The sequence below is a fragment of the Fundulus heteroclitus genome, chromosome 11 (genome assembly GCF_011125445.2).
Source record: "Fundulus heteroclitus isolate FHET01 chromosome 11, MU-UCD_Fhet_4.1, whole genome shotgun sequence".
Taxonomy (NCBI): Eukaryota; Metazoa; Chordata; class Actinopteri; order Cyprinodontiformes; family Fundulidae; genus Fundulus; species Fundulus heteroclitus.
Genome location: NC_046371.1, coordinates 32,206,432 through 32,226,396, shown reverse-complemented (window position 1 = coordinate 32,226,396; position 19,965 = coordinate 32,206,432). Strand labels below are relative to the sequence as shown.

The 19,965-nt window shown below is 39.8% G+C and overlaps 2 protein-coding genes across 4 annotated transcripts; one reads left to right on the top strand and one right to left on the bottom strand.

The window, feature by feature from the left end:
• Nucleotides 1-3,911: 3,911 nt before the first annotated feature.
• shpk (sedoheptulokinase) lies at nucleotides 3,912-14,949 on the bottom strand. 2 transcript variants are annotated; one of them, XM_021312285.2, is made up of 8 exons: nucleotides 14,626-14,949; nucleotides 14,344-14,485; nucleotides 9,386-9,560; nucleotides 9,145-9,297; nucleotides 8,834-9,009; nucleotides 8,316-8,516; nucleotides 4,408-4,484; nucleotides 3,912-4,309 (listed from the first exon to the last, which is right to left on the bottom strand). In XM_021312285.2, exons 1-8 carry the CDS (start codon nucleotides 14,761-14,763, stop codon nucleotides 4,100-4,102), a joined length of 1,272 nt encoding a protein of 423 aa, XP_021167960.2. In that variant the 5' UTR covers nucleotides 14,764-14,949; the 3' UTR covers nucleotides 3,912-4,099. The 2 variants fall into 2 exon arrangements, with proteins under 2 accessions (XP_021167960.2, XP_012710944.2); XM_012855490.3 differs by having other exon boundaries at nucleotides 3,912-4,484; nucleotides 14,626-14,947.
• A 1,547-nt stretch (nucleotides 14,950-16,496) lies between these two features.
• Nucleotides 16,497-19,852, top strand: emc6 (ER membrane protein complex subunit 6). Of its 2 annotated transcripts, none has more exons than XM_012855492.3 (2): nucleotides 16,497-16,714; nucleotides 19,128-19,852. In XM_012855492.3, the coding sequence occupies exon 2, from the start codon at nucleotides 19,156-19,158 to the stop codon at nucleotides 19,486-19,488; it is 333 nt and encodes a 110-aa protein (XP_012710946.1). In that variant the 5' UTR covers nucleotides 16,497-16,714; nucleotides 19,128-19,155; the 3' UTR covers nucleotides 19,489-19,852. The 2 variants fall into 2 exon arrangements, with proteins under 2 accessions (XP_012710946.1, XP_012710947.1); XM_012855493.3 differs by having other exon boundaries at nucleotides 16,498-16,714; nucleotides 19,125-19,852.
• Nucleotides 19,853-19,965: the final 113 nt, after the last annotated feature.

The window sequence follows — 19,965 nt, the reverse complement described above, 5'->3', positions numbered from 1 at the left end:
TGCTTTTTCCAGACTCCTCATTGAGGGAAAACGACCTGGAGTAAGTTAAAACAGTAACCCTAAAGCCAAATTGAGAATTGGACTCTGCAATTTAAAACTATACTTTGACGCAGTTCGATTACAAATAAATGGTTTTCTGGTCTAACAGTTACATGGCGCCCGCTGGAAAGATATTAAAATGAAAACATGTATCTAGGACAAGTCTGCGTGGGAGAAGCACAACTCCCAATTCAAGAGATAAAAACAATACAATTAAACCCAATCATGACTCTAATTTTAATAGTATTGTACTCTATTCAATACATAAAAAGCTGTTAGCTGCTTTTTTAGTGAATTAGGTTCGTTTTCATTCATGTTTATTTTGCTGGATTCTGCTGGATTTACAACGTGTGGAAATCTGATGTTCTTATGAAGCATATTGAAGCAGAAATTCTCAAACCGTATCAAAATGCAAAGGTACCATTTTAGGACCCACAGTTCTTTGCTCGCATATTACGGATATGATAATGCTTGAAAACTGTGAGAATATTTGCTGCCAGATGATCCAGTCCTGTATGTGACTGTCATTTATTTCCCCGAATAGACTCCACAGAAGCCTGAGAAGTTATTGAACAGGTAAATGATGGGAGGGTCACAGGGGTCATGGAGTCCAAAACTACAACGATTTTCTTTTCTTTTGATTTGAGACATTTCCTTCCTGTATATGCTGGAAATGTATGATTCTGTCCCGTATTAGTGTTGAAAGTCTTCACTTGTTCCAGTGTTTGTATAAAATACTCTGTTTAACATATTTTACTTATAAAACAGACTTTTTAATGTGTTAATGCTTCCAGCAGTAGTAAATGGATTTTATTGATTTCACCGCAGGAACCTTAACACCAGCCTGGCCAGCCAGACTAACTTTTGCCTCTCTTCCAAACGGCTGAAGTTAGTCAGTGCGCTGCATAGCAAAGCTGAAACTGAAACTGAGTCTGGCAGGCCAGGATACCTCAACACAGGACGCTGTTCAGTGATTGTAAGGGTTTGGAATAGTTTACATAAAGTGATAAAAAGAGTGATTAAAAGATTCTAATCCTATTCCACTTTATTTATAATGGATTTAAAACATATATAAAGTTGGACCAATGTGCTGTAAGAATTAAAAGCAATTAGACATAAAATAAATAAATCACAAACAAATAAATGATACATAATCAGGCATGAACCACCACTCTATAGGGTAATAACAACCTATTGGAAAAGGTGGTTTATAAAAGAGATTGAAAACCCATCAGGAAGCCTGTCTGATGTGCAGCAGCAAAATATTCCAAAGCTTGGGACCAGCTACAGGGAAGGAGCGGTCTCCTCCGAGCCTCTGCCTGGTTGTTGGTTCTGACCAGAGCAGCAGGTCAGTGCATCTGAGAGAATAGCTGTAAAAGCTCAGAGATGTAGGGAGGGGCAAGAACATTTCAAGACTTAAATAACAGAATTTTAAAATTACTCTGGTGAAATATTTGCACATGTTGCAAGACATGCAGTGGAAAACCTATTGAGTCCATCATACGATGCATTACAGTAATCTAGCCGTGTGGCGACAAAGGCACATTTCATTGTTTCAGCAGGCTTTGAAGTAAGCATTGGGTTTATTTTGGCCAGCTGAAAACTGGATTTCATAACTGCCTCAATTTTTCCATCAAAAGAATAGTTATGAACCATTTTAAAACTAAGGTTAGTTGCCGTTGGCTTAGCATTCTGGCAAAAATAACCCAGATCTAAAAGTAAGCTATCTGACGTGGCCAGCCGTGTCAAATGCTGGAGTTAAATTTAAAAGAACAAAAGACACCAGAGTCAGCAGCTAAAAATATGTATTTAGAAACACCTACATCTCTCCACCACATACATATAAGCATGCCTTCATATGCATATATATATAAATATGCATGTGAATTTATGAGCGTTTTCAAAATGGCGAAAAGGTCCAACTTCCCTGAGAACAGTCACATAACATTTGTACCATTAGAACCATTCTCAACTCTACAGCCTGTCAAAAGATGTTCATCATTAAATCCTTCTGCAGAGTTGTTTTTAGTTTTTTTTTTTTTTTAGAACAGAGGGGTTTAGAAGACCAACAAGCTCTTATAAGAAGGACAAAGTAGCAGGATCAAAAGGTCAAGATAAGCAACATATGACACAGAGACTGAGGGATAAAACTAGGACGTGTGATAGTGGTCCAGAGTTTGTAACTTCCAGGTTTAACTACAGCTGAAATAAATGAAATATACGAACAGTGAGGCCCAGCCACCTGGACAGTCTAACTTGGTCATGTCTTCCTCTTTATGTATTCCTACATTTCGTCTGTCCTTTTTTTAGATTTATTTATTAAACACCCGGGTTGGGTGCTTTGAAAAAGTATTCATACCCCTTGAACTCTTTTCACTTTTTTCAGATGACGATGATAGAGCACAATGGTTAAGTGGAAGGGATGATACATTGATACACGGTACATCTTAAGATCTTATACAAACAAAAATTTGAAATGCAACTACGGCTTCCATTTGATTCATGCTTTTGATGTAAACAACTCCATTGTACCTCCGGTTGTATGTCTAGGGGTTTTGTTCTGCTGGAAAGTGAACCTTGACCTCAAGTCTTCCTCGAACAGGTTCTCCTCCAGTATTGCCATCTATTTAGCTCCATCTATCCTTCTATTAACAAGCTTATAGGGCTTGTTTGTTATGGCGATTGTACTGAAACAGCAATTTCTCTCTGGGATGATGCTGCCTCCACCACATTTTGTCCTGGGAGGTACATTTTTAACCCTAAGCCAGGCCTAAAGATCAAATTTAGGTCGTGTCCCCCTCATGGACTCTATTTAGTGATAAGCTGACTTCAAAAGCTATTTGGTTGCACTGGATTGTATTAAGAGGTTTCCGATTAAGGAGGACTGAATAAAATGTGCACCAAACTTTTCAGAGTTTTCTTTGTAAAACCATTTTTACTCTGTGTTTCACATTCCTTCCTTTTGACTAATTTACACAACTTCATGATGTCTGTTACATAAATTAGCAATAAAATGCATTGCATTGTTGTAGTTGTGATATGACAAGTGGTCATGCATTAGGTTTAAATGTTTATCTATCCTTAATTCCTAACCAGAGACTTGAGCCTGCAAATAAGTTGAAGGTGTTTGGACACAATAAGAGTTGCTCTGTTTATTACTCAGCACTTTTTAACGTTTTGCCTATTTCAAATAAAATAAAATTATGAACAATTGTTGATCTCTCAATCTCTCTTGCAATTTTAAATGTGACGTTATCTGCAGAAGCCATGCCGCCATACAACCACCACCACACGGCACTCTGACCACCGACAGCAGGCAAAGCAGGTGAAATGTCTTGCCCAAGGCCACAACAACCGGGGGAGTGGAGGTTCGAACCAGCAACCCACCGGTTACTGGGTGGACTCCTAGCTCTGACACCCTCAATCTCCTGGTAAACCACTGTATTACCAGAAAAAGACACTACATGAGTTTTATTTTTCTGTGGAGTCCACAGAAAACTGTCGGCATTTACAGTTTACAGGGCTTTAGCTCAGATCAGGACTCGGGACTTGACTGGAATGTGGTGAGAGAGGCTGCAGGAAATAGATCCGGATCAGGATCAGTGATATTTGGATAATGGCACCAACTATCACTGATGGGGAATTTTGATTTCTGCTACTTTCAAGACCTCTTCCATTGTTCTAAGTGCTATTCTTGCTTATTTTTATGATATCAAAGGATCTTAAAATTACATGCTTTGACAAAATTGTTTTTCAAATGAGATTCTGAGATTCTCTGTAAAAAACGTTTCCCCCAACAGGAACAACAGGACCAAACATTCAGGTCACAGAAAAATGTCGGTATGGGGGGTTGATTGCAGTATCTAGTCATCAAGGTTTTACGTCCCCTCAGAGTTTTCATTGTTCGGCAGAAAGCAAAATATTAGATTTAAGTCTACTTTAAGTAGACCTGTTAATTTGTTCAAACAAAACAGTTCCACTGAGAGTTTTGTAAAAAATCTCAAGTCAATCAGTCAATCATGTGAACATGCAGGGATTCCCAGGCACATTGTTCAGTCGGTCACAGAGGACCATGGCCACGCCCACAGCAGAGTCTGCGTTCTGTCCGTAATCCACCTGCAGAGGAAACGCCCTCTCCACCTCCTGCCTGAGCACCTCGTTGCGAGCGAGCGCGCTCCCGCTCCCCACGATCCTGCTGACCCCGGCCCGCTGCAGGTGCTCCAAAGGCATCATGGAGGCCACGTTGCTCACCACGCCGCGGCAGAGCGCTCTGAACACATGACCCAAGGAGAGGTTGCAGGCGGAGATGTTGGTGACCTGACCCAGGCGGCGGGGGTCGTGTCTCTCCCCCAGGATGGTGGGACTCACCATCAGGTCACTGGTCTCCTGGCTCAGGGCACAGCCAATCAGCTTCTCATACATACACGAGTCGCTCAGCTCCGCACCTGTCAGGGTTGAAAAGCAGCAGATGTTCATTTTCTCCACAACATCCTTTTGTTTATTGTAGCCTTCGTTACGTTTTGGTACATTGTTTTCATCCTCCAAAGTGCACTTCCACTGAACTGTTTATTTCTGACTGAAATAATGGAGTCCAATAAAATGAGAGGATTCAGCAACTCCAATGCAAGTCCATTAAGTTCTTGTTCAGCTTTCAGGGACATACTTGATAATGCTGCATGAGGATGGAGAGCTAGCATTCTGACAGAACTAGATAGCAAATCTAGTAAGTGTTTATTTAGGAGGATGTTTAAGATGTGCGCATTAGCAAAAGCATAAGTGATTTGGTGTCTAAAGCGAGAACTCCCTTGAGAGATGCAAAAAGAAAGTAGCCGGTGACAGGAATCGGCAGATGTTACACTCGCCAGGCCCAGATCTGGTGATCCGCCCATCACAAACAAAAAAAAATCTGATCTGATAAAAACTCTTCAGTACGGAAGTTGTGACACAAAGTTAGCTATTTTAAGTAGAAAAAGTGGGTGTAAAAATGAGGGCCGGGTGTGTTAAAAGCTTTTTAAGAAGAAACTCAGGATTCTACAAAGGCATGTTGGCCTGGTCATAGTAAGGCTGCCACTTTTAAAGACGCGGTGAGAAAGGAAAAAGTTGCTCCTGTTCATGCTAACTGTGCTAATTGTTAACATAAAGTGCTAAAGACAGATGAATGTGTCACCTCGGTAATAATTTTGTCTTTGTTTTGAAAGACCAGTGAAATCCTGTTCAACTGCAGAACTGTGTAACATCGACTGTACAATGTGACTTTATCTCTGGTCTTCATTTACATAAAAACAGACCGATCACATCAGAACCTCTGCCTCTACTTCTTAGTTACTATAAATAAATTAATCATTTAACATTATACACTGCAAAAAGGGAACTAAAAGTAAGTAAAATGTTCTTGAAATTAGTGTATTTGTCCTTGAGTTGATCAGGTAAACAAGATGATCTGCCAATGGAATAAGATTTTTACACTTAAAGTATTAACAACTCATGTCAATCATCTTATTTCAAGTGCAGGATATCTACTTATCTTGTTATAGGAGTCAAAATACTCCATTCCATTGGCAAATTATTTTATTTACCTGCTCAAATACACTAACTTCAAGACAATTTTACTCATCTTTAGTTCCATTTTAGCAGTGTAAAAACAGTAAATCGGAGCAATTTCTGGCCAAACATTAAGTTGGACATGCTTGTTATTTATTTTTAAATTAAGCTTAAGAAAAAAAAAAAGACATATATCAAAGATATTGCCAAATTTAAAAAAAATGAAAAGTAAGTGGGCTATAATCTGTCTTGTACAGCAATACATTTAATTAAACCTTTTTCAATTGGGTTTCATTCATAGACACCCTTCACCCAAATCATGGGGGATTTCTCAGTATTTGATTATCAGGGGAAACAGAAAGCTTTTCTTTTTATTTTATTATATTTAAAAAGGATTTTGCTCTAAAAGAAACATTGCCAGGTATCTGTAAGGGCAGGTCAAGAGCTTCATACAAATGGTGATCAGAAATTGGCCACAGCTCAATCCCCACATCTCAGTTTGGTATCACATAGCTGCGCTTTATTGTGCATCTCAACTAGCTCACGGCTGCTTGATTGTGGTTAAAACCAGCTAAGAATAAGACGCTGTCTCCTGTTTATTTTAGGGCCATCGTGTTCCTGCCTACAGCAACATTTTAAACAGCTCACCCAAGCAAGACTTGTTGCTGATCTGACTGCAACATTAGACTTGCTGTAAAAGTTTAAAATCTTTGAACCTGATGTGAATTTTGTGTAAAAGTGTTTAGGGTGATGGCAGACTAACGAAGCACGGGCACAGACCTGGATGAGGGTTTATTCCTTTGTCAAATGTGCAGAGGGCATGTGAAGAAAGAGCTTGTTTTGAGTCATTTTCACATTAAAAGGAAACTGTACTGACTTCAAGGCAAATGGTCAGCTCTGAAAAATGCTGACTGTATTTTTGTTCTTTATGAACAAACTTTCAGATTTAGGTTCACAATAGTTTTGGTGCAATTCATTTTATTTTTTTAAAAAGGGTTTCTTTAGTTCCTTTCGTGTTCACGGTAAAAGTTCATGTTAACTGAATAAAGAAATGATATGCGTTTATTAGGGCTGTACCATGTTGCCCAAAAACAAAATTGTGATATATTTCAACCATAATTGCGATTTAATTTGGACCTTTCTCTAAATTAACCACAAGCAACAAAAATGGCCTGTGGATAAAGATGTTTGTAAAGGAGGACCGTTTAAAACAAGAAATTTATCTGTTTTTATTCATCATAATATTGTTATTCAAGAATAGGTTGTTAAGTTGGACATCAATCCTTGTTGAACATAAAGTGCAACCAACAAATAAGTCTACTGTATGTATTAAACAGTTTGACTGGTACTTAATGCTATGGTGAGATTCCTGAAAGGAATGATTCAGCATGAGACAGGGATTTTTTTTTCCTTCTTTGCAGTTTACTTCTAGTAGATGAACACATTTACAATTTCTTTTGTGTTCATAGAGGGCCGCTTTGTCTGGCAAAAAACATTTTTTGGCCACACCAGATGTGTGGTGGACAAGATTTAAGGATTGCCTCATCAACTTAAATAGGCAACATAAATTAATGTATATGAAAAATAAATAAAAGCCGATAAACAAGAGATGCTTCAAATCTTAGTGTCAACATATCCTCACATTGACTAGGAGCTGTTTTATGGATCAGGCTCTTAAAAGGAATGTGAAGTGGGAAAGTGAGCTGCTCCAGCGGTTACGATGGTCATACTGGGACAATACCAGCTATAAAATGACATGTCAGGCCTTTTGCACACAAAATACGTGTTTTGTTTTTGTGTGTTTTATAAAAAACACAAGAAGACACACATATTTTAATCTGCGTCATTAAATCGCTCCACTGAGGAAGCGTGCAATAGGAACCGAAATAGGAGCCATCAAGTACTGACGATAAACCTCACCCACTGACACAGTAGGACAGTAGTAATACTGGATCATTAAAACAGAGAATTTCAATTTCCATCAATTAATTAACCCTGTACCACATTTTTTTGTTTGTTTGTTTTTTTACTTCACTTAGGGAATTTAGGGAATATTCCAACATAAAGTCGTGCATATTGTAAAATGGAGGGGAAAGGATATATTGTTTCAATCTTTTTTCAAAATATAAAAATCAGAATAGTGTGCAGTGCATTTAAATAACATCCAGTGCAACCAGGTACCATTAGAAATCATCTAGTTGGTAAAGTCCATCTGTGTGTAATTTAAAGTTGGCCTAAATCCTGTTGTTCCGTTTTCTGGACTCAGAGGTTTGAGACAGAACATTAGGGAACATTTAGGAACATTAGAAAACAAACAGCATCATGAAGACCTAGGGACAGCTGACAGGTCAAAGGTGGATATGTAGAGCAGTTTAAGGCAACATTATGAAAAAGGACTATAAAACAATTAACCCTCAAACTTTAAGATTCTCTCACAGCTCTGTTCAAGCAATAATCTGATAATGGTGCTGTACTTGCACCAAAGTGTATCGATTCATACTGCGCAGGCCACACTTTTCAGATTTTTATTTGCACAAAATGCAAAGCAATGTGTAATTTTCCTAATGCTTCACAATTATGTTGCTTTGTAGTGCTCTGTCCCATACAATCCCAATAAACTACATTGACCTTTGCGATTGTAAAGTGAAAGGACGTGAAAACATTAATGGATGGGGGATGTGTGAACACAATGCAAGGCACTGTATGGATTAAGCAATAAATAAAAAAAAACATACCGAATTCTTTGATCCAGGCAGTCAACGTTTCCACAAAAGTGGCCAACACGTTCCCTCCGTTGAGCGACGCTGCCACGGCCAAGTATGATGAGTCAAAGTAAGGAAAGTAGGAGATGGACGACTCTATCTGGGCAGAATCAGGAGGGGTGAAGCCAGCTGGCAGGGCGAATGTCAGCTGGGCTGACGTGCTTATGTTGAGAACTGGGAAATTTTAAAAAGGATACAACCTATTAAATATACAGTATATTTGACATTACTTTTACACTTTTTATGTGCTCAGAGGTAATGAGAATTATTTGAAAACATGAATATGGGGCATCTTATTTTGTAAAAACAGTCATACATTAATCAGATCGGCTTTGTTAGACATCGGAGAGTTGACTGCGGAAAGGACCACATGTCGGCAGGAGATAACCTAATGGTAAAAGGGATCTCCTTATCTAAAATGCACAAACAACCAGGGTATAATGCACTAAGTGCATTAACTGTGGCAGTGATGGCATGACTTGCTGTTTCACCTGCATCTGCTGGCGCACTCATGCAGGAGTAGACGGAGCACTGGAAGTCTCCCAGGGCAGCCCCTACTGGTGTGCCTGCAGGAACGCCATGCCAGGCAGAGCATGTCTGCCCCACCAGGGCGCCCGCCGGCGCACACCGAGGAAGCAGGCGGATGGGGAAGCCCGCGGCCTTCAGACTAGAGCATGCACACATTGTCGTTAGTCAAGTAGGACACAAGCCTCTGCTGGTGATGGTGCAAACTGTTAGGTGGTAAAGCTATAATAACACATGCATACAAGCTACAAGATATGAAGTCCAGCGTTCTACATACACGTTCTCGTTCCACTGATTGGTTGCAGTGTTGAAGAAGCCCCAGCTGGCTGCATTCTGAGGCGTCATCACGCAGGAGTCCAAACCACAGAGCATGGAGACCACGTAGTCCTGGATGGTACCAGCAACAGTGAAGTCTTCCAGGAACTTAGGCCTGCAGTGAAACCACAAAATAAATCAATGTCAGTTTTTTTTTAATCAAATCGCTGTTGAAAGCGGCGGCTGAAGCGTCGTGCACCAACCTGTGTTTCATGTACCAGAAGATCGTCGCACAGCCGAAGCCCGTGGAAACGGCGAGGTGAGACTGGGGTTTTGGAAGAGCAGACAGGAAGTCACTGCTGCAGCGTCCGTCCTGCCATGTGACCAGCTGACTGGTGTCTCTGGGTGTGAAAGAGTCCCCGTCTGACCAATCGCAGCCTGGGACACAGAAGATGCATACTGTATGTATAATTGGTGACAATGTTTAGAAGTCCTTTAAACATCACTGTAGCCAAAATGACTCCTAATTGTAGCTGTAAACTGTTTCAGTGGAGCCTATGCAGGCATTCAGACTACAGGAGAGAGCAAGACTTTCAATGAATAACAGGAAGGCTGAGCAGAGTCAAAGTTGCTCTGTTTTATCGCTATAAGCTATTAACCTTTGTCTGTTAAAGAACATAGTAGCCGCTATGCTAGTCAGCATAAGATCCCAAATACAGATTTCATTTTGTAATCATTTTGGGAAAAATAACTAATTTCAATGTGGCTCTTAAATCTTCCTATAATATAGTTTTTGAAGATAAAACTGTACGGCTAACAGTTTTAGTTTAAAAAATGAATAAATTGTTGACCACTGATTCAAAGCACTCAGACTTTTTATTTGCATAAACTAATGACAACTTTCAGATAAGATAGAATTATGCACAATTATACATTCAAGAGTTTCCATCCTTTGTTTTTGTACATTTGTATTTGGATACACAGACCACACATACAATAAACACCCACTAGATTTAGTGGAAGTGTTCAAGTGATTGCGTTGCACCATGTTAGATTAAACTATTTATGTATTGTGCCATTTCTGCTCTTTATGGCTTAATATCAGAATAAGAAGCTGATATTAGTTGAGTTAGTCAGGCTACCTGCTCAGGAGCCAGCCTGTGGTCAGCTGCAGTACAATGCAGCTCGCCAGATAAATCTGCCTTTTTTAAACAAAGCAAGAGCATAGGAGCCTCTGTTCAGCCAGCAACAGATGAGGGAATGGCAACAAATTGTTACACTATGCTCCATACAGCTGGAGGAAAGTCTGACCGCTTGGCACTTTCTTTTGAATCTCTGGAATGTGGATAAGATCCCTGTATGGCCCAAAATTAAAAAGAAAAAAAAAAAGAAAAAAAATGTTCTCCTCTCTTATATTGTTAAATGAGGCATATGGTGCAGAAATGTAGTGCTTTAGTATGTTTCTACAGAAATGTTGCAATATTGTAACATCAGGCCTGGATGTGAGCAGAATTCATGTATTTGCATCTTTTCTGTATATAGTTTTACTTTGGGGTTAAAATGAAAAATAAACTTTGCATAATCTATAATCTCTCTTATGATGTGGCGGGTTATGAGCTGATAAGTAGTTCTTACGGTTAGCCAGATAACATACCACTCATCGCATGACATGGTCATGCTGATGGAGAAGATCAGCACTTCTGATGCTTCCGCTTCAGAAAAAGTGATACCAATACCAAGCTTGCCCGAAAGTCAGTATGATCAGTGGGCTGGGTGATATTCGGAGATACGGTGAACCATGCGATCAGCATAAGATTTATCTACAACCAAGGACTTCTGTATTTTTCAGGGCAGCAAAGCAGTTATAGAAACCATAAGGCAGGTTTATGTATGCCATGTAAAATGTTTTTGTAGACAAGCTATTGAGCAGCTTTAGAATAAGAAAAAAAAGAAGAAAAAAAGGGGGAAAAAGCAGAACAAAAAGAAAAGAAAAAGAAAAAAAAAGAGAAGAAAATAGAAAAGAAAAAAAAAAAGAATTCATGTATTTGCCCCCACGCTGTCTAAGCAAATGCACAGAACTACTAAGGGTTTATTCATGCTGTGTATCCCTTACAAAGCTCTATAAGAGTAAATATCATAATAATCACACAGTGGTTATACCTTCTTTATCAATCTAAACTCATTGGATAAAAAAAAAATTAGAATAGCAGAATGAAAACTTCGGTCTGGGAACAGAACGTGCTAGTGGACCTCAGATAATGGGGGATGACTTGTGTTCATGTAAAGTGGTACTCCAAGAAGCGTTTCCTTCTATCTGAAAGGCATTTCGGACTTCCTGTAGAGGGAATCATTGGTGTTGCCAGTACTCCTGCATGTAGAGGAAACCAGGCGTTGATTATGGGAAGGATGATAGCAAATAAGAGCAAGGATGATGCCAAAAGATGTAAAAGTATCAGTGGTCCAATTTCATTAGGAATTTGTGCTTGGCAGCGAATGAGTCCAACAAATCCACACAGTCGCAATTTATTGTAAGCACCCATAATGTAAGATCTCTCACCCCCTGCGTAGGATTTGGTGGCTTTATTCCAACACTGAATCTTGGTAATGTGGGCCAGCAAAGGACGAGAAAGAGTGATCGCCCTGTTGTTGTACCATTCCATAGCACAGATGATGTGGATTGTCTCCGCTCCTCCTTTTTTCTTTAATCTCTTCTCATCTTCGAGGACACATTTGGGTAAGTGCACTTGCCTGGCGGTTCCCACATAGTGCAATCCGCAGTCAAGGAGCTGAACTACTAATGAGACAAAGGTGAGGTAGCTGGCAGCACAGATTGTATAGTTCTGACTTTCTGGAAGCGTCAAGGCAGGCTTCATTACAACATCAGCTGCCATTTAAAGGAGAAGTCCGGTCAAAATCAGAATTCAAACTGCTGAAAGTACTTTAAACATAAAATTGTTACATACTGTTCAATAAATTGCAAGCTTTTTTTAATTAAGAGTAATTTTCATTTGAAGGTCCTTTTATGGGGGCAGCCATCTTGGTGAAGAACAGTACTGCCACCTCTCAGTTTGTGACGTCAGGTCGTGGTATCGGCTGTCGAGCAAGTCCCAATGCCCTATCTGTCCCCTTGTAAATAAACATCCATTTTCATGCCAAAATATTGTTTTAACCCCTTAAACAAAGATAGACATGGTATTAAGCATTTAAATTAATACTAATTTTACATTTTAGAGCCATAAAAAGACAACAAATAAGCATTAAAGTACGGTTTATAGGGTTGGGTTCTGCAATGTTATAAGATGGGTATAAAACTCATCTTTAGAACCAATCTCTGCTCAAAATGGTGATCTGCACCGCCTAATCTACTTTCAGCAGTTACCATCAGTTATTGCAACCGTAAACTGCAGAAAATACGGGCAGAGCGGCTCCTTCTGAGTTTACTCTCTCCTCCTGTCAGGATGAGCTGCAGCGTGTTATGAGGCGGAGGGATATTTTAACGTCACTTAGTTTAGAGCCAAAACAATCGACTTCACTTTCAGAAACAAGCCCAAAAAAACTGTAACCCCACATCTCATCACATTTACAAGCGACTTTAGAAAAAATAAGACCAAAGTCGCATAAAATGAGTGGGCTTCGCCACAGCGAGCATTTCTAAATGTGTCGTATCACTCCGCCCCTCTAGTCGGTAAACAAATGTCCCGGCAAAGTCTACATCATTAAAAAGAAAAACCTACCAAAAAGTCTCGCTCTCATGTCATCTTGAAGACATTCTTCTTCGAAATGTTGGCTACAGATGACGTGTTTTCTCTCTGGCCAGAAGTTCGATGGCAAATCCTCCCTTTTCAAGTGGGCAATCCAACAAAACAGCCCGTGGTGGATGATGAATCGGAAAGGTGAAAAAGCTAATGTTTTTTCCACTTTTACCCATTGTATTAGAACATCCCCCCATACACGATGATCCAGACAACAATTTATGCTTTTATTTTCTTATTGATTAACGCTAAATTCATTAAATCACCACGAACGTATTAGTTTTAGTTATAGCTAATGATCTCCTGATTTTTCCTTGTTGACCCGACTTCCCCTTTAAAGTTGAGGTCTGGCTTGTCTTCCATCGACGCTTTCTTGGTAAACATTGAGGTCACAGAGGATGCCAGAGGGCCCACTTCTCATCCACAATTTGAAGCCGCATGGGGGTTTGTATTGCATACAATGCTTTATGCTGCCAAATGTCCCTTAAAACAGAACAATTATCTCATCAATTGATGATGAGATACCACTTAGATGAACATACCAAAAGGAATGCCCAGACCACTTATATGAGCATAGTCCAGGACAATGTACCATAATTGCAACACTCAAGACCACTTACATCCACACAGTCAAGAATACTAACACCTGTACTCACATCCATCATACACAACCAGTGTCCAGTTTTAGATATTCGAGTAAACAAAGCCTTGTATGTACGTATGTATTTTTACAGCTAAAATTCAGCCAAGGTTTCAAATAATGCTGCTGGAAGGGCTTTAAATACCACAAAATAAATAATATTTTCATTGAAAATGATTCAAATCTGTCCTAAACAGATCAAAAAACATTAAGAAGTTGCAGTTAATCATACATTATATTTCTAGTAGTAATAAGTATTCCACAACATGTGAACTAACCCCGTTTACACATTTACTATCCAATGGCATTGCAAAGCAAAACAATATGACAATATGTTCTTGCAAGAAAAAAAAACATTTTCAGCTTTGTTTGGTATAGCTAAAAAGGATGTTATAATTTTGTAACAGTGGGCCTTACAGGGTTGAACTGTAGCAATAGTGTCTGATTGAAAGCACGTTTAAAACAACTGGATGAACATTGTGTGTCAGAGCCAGTAGAATTCATCGTGTATCTCTGCATATATGAAATGTGCTTTAATGGATGGGACAAAATAAATGTCTGGCCCCTATTTATTTCACATTCCCTCTTCCTGATTTACAGCTGAGGTCAATGGTAACTGAAACGTGAGGAGTTCATGTCGAAGTCCATTTTATTAATATTTAACTATTGTGATTTAGATTAAAAAAAAGGACTTTGCTCTGTCCTAACAAGCGCACTTAAAATTGTGTTTTTACATTCAAGCCAGTCCTTTGAAGCAGCGTCTCATCATTGCACTTTATCTTTTGGTTTTATTCTTTAAATGTCAGGGCAGCAGAGGCGGTTCTCTTACCGGTGTTTGCCCTCCAGAACAGAACCCCGTGCATCTGTCCCGTGAGGCCGACCCTGCAGACATGCTGCAGCCTGGCTCTGGGCAGCTGCTCCACACAGCGGTTCACAGCGTCTATGATCAGCCCGGGGTCCTGCTCCTTGGCCTGGGTACCACACACACACACACACACACACACACACACACACACACACACACACACACACACACACACACACACACACACACACAGAGGCTCAGCTGAGTTCAGCTCCATCAGCTGCAGGGGGAAGTTGGCCAGCTCACCTTTATTCCTCTAACGTCGCTGAGATCGGCGGCAGTGGGTTCCGAGTGAGCCGCCACCACGGCTCTGGAGTCGGCGGCCAGCAGCACGGCTTTGACCGAAGTGGTGCCCAGATCTATTCCCAGGAGGACGTCCGACATGACTGCAGCCTCCGCTGACCGGGGTTGAAAACATCCTCAGAGCAAAGTGCACTACTACTTCTTCTTCTTCTGTGTTATGGCGAACAACTTATTAGACGCATTACCGCCACCTTCAGTACTGGAGAGTGGATTAGAAACTATCACACCGATAATATTCTTTTAAAATGAAAGTTTTTTCGGAAACAAATAAATAAGCAAACACAAACTATATATCATTCAAGTAATTCCCTTATCTTTGAATTATTCTTGTCCATACTTTTTCTTTTTAAAGATTGACCTGCACCTCTATCTCATTCCAAGGTGGCTACCCTGATATAGTCAGCATTTGTTGCTTATTAAAGAATAGATCGTTACTTTTCTAAGAAAAAGGAGAGTGTTCTTTGAATAATATCCACAATCAAAGGTCTCAAAAATCCACTAAATAACTAATTGTTACAAATGGGATTTGCCTTAACCTGAATATTTAAATTAAACTGTTATAAAATTGTTGAATTAAATAAAATGTACATGTACTTAGATGTTGCCATAATTTATTACATACACCATGGTTCTTTTGTGAATTTATTTACATCATACCATATTTTGATCATGTTTTAAACAATAGGGTTAACCGTTTTTCCCAACAGTCTTGGGACTGAATCAGAAAAGATGTATAAAGGTAAAGGTGGATTTACTGACTCAGATTCCATTTCTGTCCATTGGGGGGCGTCCCTGGCATTAAAGTAATATCGAATAGTCCTTAGTTGTGCTGCCCAGTAATACCACTTCAAATTCGGACACCCTAGTCCTCCCTTATTGTGAGGTAAATGTAAGAGCGACATTCTAATCCTGGGCCGTTTATTTTGTCTTAAGAAGGGGGCGGCAGGGGGACATTTTGAAAAATATACAATAGTTTTGGAAGTATATTAATTTTGTAGGTGTTGATCCTGCCAATCAGTGATAAGGAAAGAAGCATCCATCTATTGATATTTTCAGTGATTTCTTTTGTTAAACAATTAACAAGAATATGTCATCTGCATAGATTTTATTTCTTTAAATTTTGATTATTATTACTGACAGCTAATGAAAACCACAAATTAAGTATCTTAGAAATTTTAATTTTTACATTTTACAATACAATAAGAAAAAGGATTTCCAAGAATGCTGGCCAACTGAAAAGTATGAACATGAAAACCATGAGCATGTACAGCACTCAGTACTTAGTTGGTCTCCTTTTGGCTGGTTTACTGCAGCTTACTGTAATGAATGAACATGATATACAAATTTCACTTATTGAATGGAATTACTGAAAAAAATCCACTTTTTCATGATATTTTGATTAGCACCTGCATATAGTGTTAACAACTCTTAAAAGGTAGTACTGAAGGTTCATTCATAATGTGAAATAGAATGAATATTTAAAGAATTAAAAAATATTTTAACATAAAATATGGATTTTCTAACAATTGTTTATGTGTTTCTTACATGACATTACATAAACTGAATTATTTATTCGCTGTATGTATTTCACATCCTTATTGGTAGATCTGTTTTGTATAATTAATATATATATAAATCTTTATCCAATAACTTATTACTTATTCATGCATTAAATCTATTAACCTGGACGCCGTGGTTATGTAGCGGGTAGGAAACGTCCATGAACTTTATAGGCAACGTTTGGGTTGATATTTATCTAAAAACTTATAATGTTCTACTTTTCCCCAGTACCCCGAACGCACCGCCCTTGTTTGATGACTCTCCCGTACCCACAATGCACTGCGAAGGAGCATGGTTGACTTTCTGCTGGGAGCGTCAGTCCTTTGAGAATGAATGTACCGTGTCCGCGCTAGAGCTGCCGAGATTTTCCTGAAGCTTCACGCGTCCAAAGCCCCGGAGTGACCGTGTGCGTCACTAATAGCATGCCGCAGTAATTACACCGAGTGGAATCGGGAAACATCGTTAAATTCCGGTGAGTGGTGGTTCAGTGCTGGGTTCAGCTAACGGAGCTAGCCTGTCAGCAGCAGCAGTGACATGAATGTAAAGCAGCGCTTTGTGTCAAAACGAAGCGAGGCCCGTCCGTGGCCCCACTGCGGCTGCCACCTCGCTGTCCGCAGCCCAGGAAAGTTGTTTTTTTCTGGGATGTTCTGGTTCTGTTTAAGACGCAGAAGCTAGCTGACAGCCTTATGTCGGCCTAAGCTAACACGGTCCACTGCTGTCAGCTACTTTTCCCTCTTGGCACCCGTGTTTGATCTTTAAATGTTTCTTTTGCTGTTCGGTTCCTTGCGGAGTCATCTGTTAGATGCCTTAGTTTGAGCTGATCACATATTTGAACTAATATTTTAAGGTCTGACATGCAAATGCTGACTTTGGATGCAGATCTCTATTTTTTAGCAGTTACACATAAAACATGTACACGATTGTTTTTTCCTTCTCATTTCTGGATGAATTGAAAGTTAAACTAGCTTAAAAATAATATAAATGATTTTTTTCATGTACAGCCAAATGTCGTAGATCTACATCTACAACAACGATCAAATACATGAACGACCATCTATTTAAAATTTAAAAATAAAAAAAATTGTGCATATGAAGGTTTAATGTGCATAAGATGTAAAACCTTCTTCTAGCTCACTTCAAAATAATTGATGTTCATGTCCAGTATTCCATCTGCTTGCAGGGGTTTCATTGTTAAATTGTTAATTCTTCTATTTATTGTGAGATGGATCATTATTTATGCCAGGACCGGAGGCAACTAGTCAGTTAAACGGGATTTCTCTCATCTTTCGAACCAATTACAAAAAGATTAGTAATTTTCACCAGAATTCAAAAGTTTAAATCAGCGTTTATCTGTATTAGCGTTACTAACAGCAGTCTTTGTGTAGTCCCTGTAGAGAGGATTGACCCTTAGCTTGGCTGTAAGATTTCCAGAAGACTCTACGTTTCCAGAATGTTCCATGAGATGTAGAGTTAAACTCTTAAAGCAACTAAACCAGATGCTGCCATAAGTTTTGCTTTAAGGGATCTGCTGACATCCCTGTCCTGGTGTGAAAGCAGCAAACTTGTTTATTGTGTGTATTCACTGATCAGAAATGGATGGAATATTTAGTTTTCAGGCTAATTATTTATCAGGGCCAGTCTAGCGTAAAATCATCCGACTGTGGTTACCAGGCGATATCCCAGTAGGATGGACGGTAAATCGCCTTTTACATCGGTACTGGGCCTTTTTTAGCATGTCGGTATGGGTCCCATTAGTAAAGCTGGAACAATATAACCAAGAGATGGATTTTTTTTTTTAACAGTAGCTGGATATACCGTTCATCACCTGGAGTACATGTTTGCTATCAACCCGAGGCAGAAAGACAAAACTGTTTATCATAGTCCATACTGTTGTCACATTGGCCAACATGAGTGCATATTTTCCTAACATCTTCCACATCTAATTCTTATTGCACCAATTTTTATAGCGTGAGCCAATTGCTTTTATACAAAAAAGAATATTTCTAGTGTGCTAAAATAATTGATCCGTGTGCCGATCTTAGCTGCCTAATTAGTCTGGCCATCATTAGTGATGTTGCTTCTTTAGCTTCCACACCACAGCTGTTCTTTTGTTTTCTCCAAATAGCCACTTTCTTTTGTTGTTGCCAGTGAATGGAAAAGAATAGGAGCTAATTTTTTTTTTTTTTTGTTGTTCATATTCAGTTTGTCACATGACAGGCAGAGCCCAGCAACTAGATGGGTAGGGGCAGAATATTGTCACTCTACGCTACATCCGGCTTGAGAAACTTCGGGTCACTCTGAAACTTTCTCTGGGCATCTCGTTAAAAGGAAGGGGGGGAATTTGAGTGATTTTCAAACATCCAAGACATTGGTATACCTTGTTAGAAGTGACCAGCACCCAGGTGTTCCTACTGATTACAGGTGCTGTGCAGTATTGTGGTCACGTGGGACATTTATCCGCTTACTTCCTGTTGCTGGAAACGTCCTGCAGACACTTGTGCTCTGAAATATCTCTAGCAGTAGAAAGGAAGGGATTTTGAGCAGAGAAGCTTTTTTTTTTTTGCACGATTCTGCCTTGATGTCAATTTCCAGTTGTACAGAACTTCTCATCAGGATTTACATCGAACTCACAAAATTAAATATTGTATCCCAAAATCAGAACAATCCGACTTTGGTAAAATCCACTTTATACAGTAGGTCCATCAATGTGATTTGGTGCAAGCATTTTATCTTTTTTTTTGTCTTTTTATTTGTTGTAAGAGTGCACTTGACTTTGCAACCTTAATCTGCCAACAGACAATAGCAGGACGGTAATTTGTTAGGATGTGAGGAGTAATTCAACCCAGGCTGCATTGTAACCGTCTGCGTCTTTCCTGTCACAGCAGCACCCTCTGGTGGTAGACCAAAGCCAAGATGGCAGGAGTCGGGGCCAAGCGTGAGGGACCACAGTTCATCAGCGAAGTGGCCGTGAGGGGCAACGCCGCCGTGCTGGACTACTGCCGCACCTCCGTGTCAGCTCTGTCGGGAGCGACGGCCGGCATCCTCGGCCTGACGGGACTGTACGGCTTCGTTTTCTATTTCCTCTCCTCCTTCCTGCTCTCCCTGCTGCTCATCCTCAAGGCTGGCCGGCGGTGGAAAAAGTGCTTTAAGTCGCGGCGGCTGCTCTTCACCGGAGGCCTTGTCGGGGGTCTTTTCACCTACGTCCTGTTCTGGACTTTCCTGTATGGAATGGTGCACGTATACTGAGATGACCCCTCCCCCTCCCCCCCACACACACACAATTAACCCTGAAACGTTTCCTTCTGAATCATTAGGTTTGTCTGGCCTGCTGTTTGTAGCTCTCCCCTATATAATGAAAGACTTTCTCTTGTGAGTAGACAGTTTAATGCAGGATGTTCCGGTTTTACTGTAGGTAAGCTTATCCTTTCTCACTACATCCACCACTAACTGTGGACCTATTTAGCCTGTAACACCTGCTCTGTGCTTAGCCAGGGTAATGGCCACAATTCATAGTTTAGGTTTACTTGTAAAATCCTAATAAAACCAGATTTTATGGAAAACATGTTGAATATTGCATCTGTGATTTGAATAAACACATCTATACAGGTTGCTTTGTCTTCATCTGTTATTTTTTCAGGCAGTCAATCGACATAAGTACATTAAATAACTCAGATCCCTGCACTTCAGCGGCCGTTCAAACGCCACTGTGACCTGAGACACAGC

What these genes read in the sequence shown, in the direction of transcription:
- shpk (XM_012855490.3), bottom strand. Translation starts at nt 14,763, where the DNA reads ATGTCGGACGTCCTCCTGGGAATAGATCTGGGCACCACTTCGGTCAAA. An exon ending in GCGACGTTAGAGGAATAAAG is followed by an intron (nt 14,486 to 14,625) that starts GTGAGCTGGCCA and finishes TGTGGTACCCAG; the next exon opens with GCCAAGGAGCAGGACCCCGG. An exon ending in GAGTGCGCCAGCAGATGCAG is followed by an intron (nt 8,517 to 8,833) that starts GTGAAACAGCAA and finishes AAAATTTCCCAG; the next exon opens with TTCTCAACATAAGCACGTCA.
- emc6 (XM_012855492.3), top strand. Translation starts at nt 19,156, where the DNA reads ATGGCAGGAGTCGGGGCCAAGCGTGAGGGACCACAGTTCATCAGCGAA.